This window comes from Salmo salar, chromosome ssa05 (genome assembly GCF_905237065.1).
Source record: "Salmo salar chromosome ssa05, Ssal_v3.1, whole genome shotgun sequence".
Lineage (NCBI taxonomy): Eukaryota > Metazoa > Chordata > Actinopteri > Salmoniformes > Salmonidae > Salmo > Salmo salar.
Genome location: NC_059446.1, coordinates 4473433 through 4478432, shown reverse-complemented (window position 1 = coordinate 4478432; position 5000 = coordinate 4473433). Strand labels below are relative to the sequence as shown.

The 5000-nt window shown below is 43.8% G+C and overlaps 1 protein-coding gene across 1 annotated transcript in view; it reads right to left on the bottom strand.

Moving 5' to 3' along the window:
• Positions 1–5000, bottom strand: part of unc5a (unc-5 netrin receptor A) — a 513204-nt gene that overhangs the window by 94113 nt on the left and 414091 nt on the right. Inside the window, exons 7-8 of the mRNA XM_045717818.1 lie at positions 4850–5000; positions 3063–3380 (exon numbers count right to left, since the gene is read on the bottom strand). The exon at positions 4850–5000 is cut by the window's right edge and continues 38 nt beyond it. Of these exons, the coding sequence (XP_045573774.1) occupies positions 3063–3380; positions 4850–5000 (469 nt within the window). The remainder of the gene's footprint in view (positions 1–3062; positions 3381–4849) is intronic.

Genomic DNA, 5000 nt, shown 5'->3' with positions numbered 1-5000 from the left:
CTGCCATAACGATGTTGTTTTTCTTCAAATATATACAGTACCAGTCAAAAGTTTGGACACACCTACTCATTCAAGGGGTTTTCCTTTAATTTTGACTATTTTCTACATTGTAGAAACAGTAGTGAAGACATCAAAACTATAAAACAACACATATGGAATCATGTAGTAACTCAAAAAGTGTTAAACAAATAAAAAATATATATATATTTGAGATTCTTCAAAGTAGCCACCCTTTGCCTTGATGACATCTTTGCACACTCTTGGCATTCTCTCAACCAGCTTCATGAGGTAGTCACCTGGAATTAACAGGTGTGCCTTGTTAACCTGTTAGGGCTAGGGGGCAGTATTTACACGGCCGGATAAAAAACGTACCCGATTTAATCTGGTTATTACTACTGCCCAGAAACTAGAATATGCATATAATCATTGGCTTTGGATAGAAAACACCCTAAAGTTTCTATAACTGTTTGAACGGTGTCTGTGAGTATAACAGAACTCTTATGGCAGGCAAAAACCTGAGAAGATTCTGTACAGGAAGTGCCCTCTCTGACCATTCCTTGAGCTTCTTGACTCTTTTTATTGAAAACTTAGGATCTTTGCTGTAACGTGACACTTCCTACGGCTCCCATAGGCTCTCAGAACCCGGGAAAAAGCTGAATGATGTCGAGGCAGCCCCTGGCTGAAACACATTAGCGCGTTTGGATAGTGGTCGGTCAGAGTACTATGAGACTGAGGCGCATGCACGAGGCGACCCCATGTTTTTATTTTCTCTCTCTTTGTACTAAAACACAGATTCCCGGTCGGAATATTATCACTTTTTTACGAGAAAAATGGCATAAAAATTGATTTTAAACAGCGGTTGACATGCTTCGAAGTACGGTAATGGAATATTTAGAATTTTTTTGTCACGAAACGCGTCACCCTTCTTTACACTTCGGATAGTGTCTTGAACGCACGAACAAAACAGAGGATATTTGAACATAACTATGGATTATTTTGAACCAAACCAACATTTGTTATTGAATTAGAAGTCCTGGGAGTGCATTCTGACGAAGAACAGCAAAGGTAATAACATTTTTCTTATAGTAAATCTGACTTTGGTGAGGGCTAAACTTGGTGGGTGTCTAAATAGCTAGCCCTGTGATGCCGGGCTATCTACTAAGAATATTGCAAAATGTGCTTTCACCGAAAATCTATTTTAAAATCGGACATAGCGAGTGCATAGAGGAGTTCTGTATCTATAATTCTTAAAATAATTATGTTTTTTGTGAACGTTTATCGTGAGTAATTTAGTAAATTCACCGGAAGTTTGCGGGGGGGTATGCTAGTTCTGAACGTCACATGCTAATGTAAAAAGCTGTTTTTTGATATAAATATGAACTTGATTGAACAAAACATGCATGTATTGTATAACATAATGTCCTAGGTGTGTCATCTGATGAATATCATCAAAGGTTAGTGCTGCATTTAGCTGTCTTCTGGGTTTATGTGACATTATATGCTAGCTTGAAAAATGGGTGTCTGATTATTTCTGGCTGGGTACTCTGCTGACATAATCTAATGTTTTGCTTTCGTTGTAAAGCCTTTTTGAAATCGGACAGTGTGGTTAGATTAACGAGAGTCTTGTCTTTAAAATGGTGTAAAATAGTCATATGTTTGAGAAATTGAAGTAATAGCATTTCTAAGGTATTTGAATAACGCGCCACAGGATTCCACTGGCTGTTACGTAGGTGGGACGATTTCGTCCCACCGACCCTAGAGAGGTTAAAAGTTAATTTGTGGAATTTCTTTCTTTAATGCGTTTGAGCCAATCAGTTGTATTGTGACAAGGTAGGGGTGGTATACAGAAGATAGCCCTATTTGGTTAAAGACCAAGTCCATATTATGGCAAGAACAGATCAAGTAAGCAAAGAGAAACGACAGCCCATCATTACTTTAAGACATGAAGGTCAGTCAATCTGGGAAATGTCAAGAACTTTGATAGTTTCTTCAAGTGCAGTCACAAAAATCATTAAGCGCTATGATGAAACTGTCTCTCATGAGGACCGCCACAGGAAAGGAAGACCCAGAGTTACCTCTGCTGCAGAGGATAAGTTCATTTGAGTTACCAACAGACATATCTCAAGTAACAGACACATCTCAACGTCAACTGTTCAGAGGAGACTGGGTGAAATCAGGACTTCATGGTCAAATCGCTGCAAAGAAACCACTAATAAAGGATACCAATAAGAAGAAGAGACTTGCTTGGGCCAAGAAACACGAGCAATGGACATTAGACTGGTGGAAATCTGTCCTTTGGTCTGATGAGCCCAAATTTGAGATTTTTTGTTCCATCCGCCATGTCTTTTTGCAGAGTAGGTGAACGGATGATCTCCACATGTGTGGTTCCCACCGTGAAGCATAGAGGAGGAGGTGTGGGGGTGCGTTGCTGGTGAAACTGTCAGTGATTTATTTACAATTCAAGGCACACTTAACCAGCATGGCTACCACAGCATTCTGCGTCGATACGCAAGACCATCTGGTTTGGGCTTAGTGGGACTGTCATGTGTTTTTCAACAGGACAATGACCCAACACACCTCCAGGCTGTGTCAGGGCTATTTGATCAAGAAGTAGGGTGATGGAGTGCTGCATCAGATGACCTGGCCTCCACAATCACCCGACCTCAACCCAATTGAGATGGTTTGGGATGAGTTGGACCACAGAGTGAAGGAAAAGCACCCAACAAGTGCTCAGCATATGTGGGAACTCCTTCAAGACTGTTGGAAAAGCATTCCTCATGACGCTCATTGATAGAATTCCAAGAGTGTGCAAAGCATTCATCAAGGCAAAGGGTGGCTACTTTGAAGAATCTAAAATATATTTTGATTTGTTTAACACTTTTTTGGTTACTACATGATTCCATACGTGTTATTTCATAGTTTTGAGGTCTTCACTATTATTCTACAATGTTGAAAATAGTACAAAAATAAAGATAAACCCTTGAATGAGAAGGTGTGTCCAAATCTTTTGACTGGTACTGTACGTTTTCAATCAATAAACCCATCAACCAATCAGCTCTTACCTGTGTTGGGGATGGTGAGTCGACCCCCCAGGAAGTTGAATGTCCCATACGATGTGTTAGCCACGTCCCGCGGTAACGTCTTGAAGTACGTCTGATTGGACAGCCGGGTCATAAACTCAGCAGGGTCAGAGGATAACTTCCCGTTGTGTAAGGTGTGGTGCGACCCGTTGGGTAAAGGGTCCAGGAGCGGACCGTTGGTCATTGAGAACTTAGCGGTGCCAGTGTGTTTGGTGCCGTCGTGACGTGAGTGCAGGGTTCCTTGGTAGCTGGTAGTGGTGGTGGTTAGGTCAGGCTGGATGGTAAGTAGATGAGAGTTCTCTAAAACAGATCAGAGACCAGGAGTGAACAACAGCAGCAGGGGACATACACACCGTCACAGCACAACAGGAAACTACCGCATCTCTAACACACATACACCGTCACAGCACAACAGGAAACTACCTCATCTCTAACACACACACCGTCACAGCACAACAGGAAACTACCTCATCTCTAACACACACACACCGTCACAGCACAACAGGAAACTACCTCATCTCTAACACACACACACCGTCACAGCACAACAGGAAACTACCTCATCTCTAACACACACACCGTCACAGCACAACAGGAAACTACCTCATCTCTAACACACACACACCGTCACAGCACAACAGGAAACTACCTCATCTCTAACACACACACACCGTCACAGCACAACAGGAAACTACCTCATCTCTAACACACACACCGTCACAGCACAACAGGAAACTACCTCATCTCTAACACACACACACCGTCACAGCACAACAGGAAACTACCTCATCTCTAACACACACACCATCACAGCACAACAGGAAACTACCTCATCTCTAACACACACACCGTCACAGCACAACAGGAAACTACCTCATCTCTAACACACACACACCGTCACAGCACAACAGGAAACTACCTCATCTCTAACACACTCACTGTCACAGCACAACAGGAAACTACCTCATCTCTAACACACACACCGTCACAGCACAACAGGAAACTACCTCATCTCTAACACACACACCGTCACAGCACAACAGGAAACTACCTCATCTCTAACACACACACACCGTCACAGCACAACAGGAAACTACCTCATCTCTAACACACACACCGTCACAGCACAACAGGAAACTACCTCATCTCTAACACACACACACCGTCACAGCACAACAGGAAACTACCTCATCTCTAACACACACACCCTCACAGCACAACAGGAAACTACCTCATCTCTAACACACACACCGTCACAGCACAACAGGAAACTACCTCATCTCTAACACACACACCGTCACAGCACAACAGGAAACTACCTCATCTCTAACACACACACCCTCAGAGCACATGAATACAGATAATCTAGTGCTTTTGAAACAGACACTACACACTCACACACACACACACACACACACACACACACACACACACACACACACACACACACACACACACACACACACACACACACACACACACACACACACACACACACAACAATACCAAACACAACAAAAAATGCTGAGTAGACTAGGTAACACAAGGGACAGTGGATGAGTATGTTGAGACTAGGTAACACAAGGGACAGTGGACACAGTTGGTGTACAGTATAGGTTGGATGAAGGACAGAACAGACTGACAGATTGACGGAGGGATGGAAGGAAGGGTAGAACATAAAACAAATAGCATTATCCTACTGCTGCGGGGACCAGGGCCGGGGCAGGGGCCAGGGGGCCGGGGGGCCCGGTGCCGAGGTGCCCACACACCTGGCTTGCTAGGCTTGATGCCCATAGGCTGGAAGCCCGTGGTCAGGATGGAGGAGTCCGCTACGTCAGCGTCCAGACCCTCCTTCTTACGGCGGTAGACCAGGACCACAACGATGAGTATGAGGGTCAGACAGACAGCTACGGCTACAAT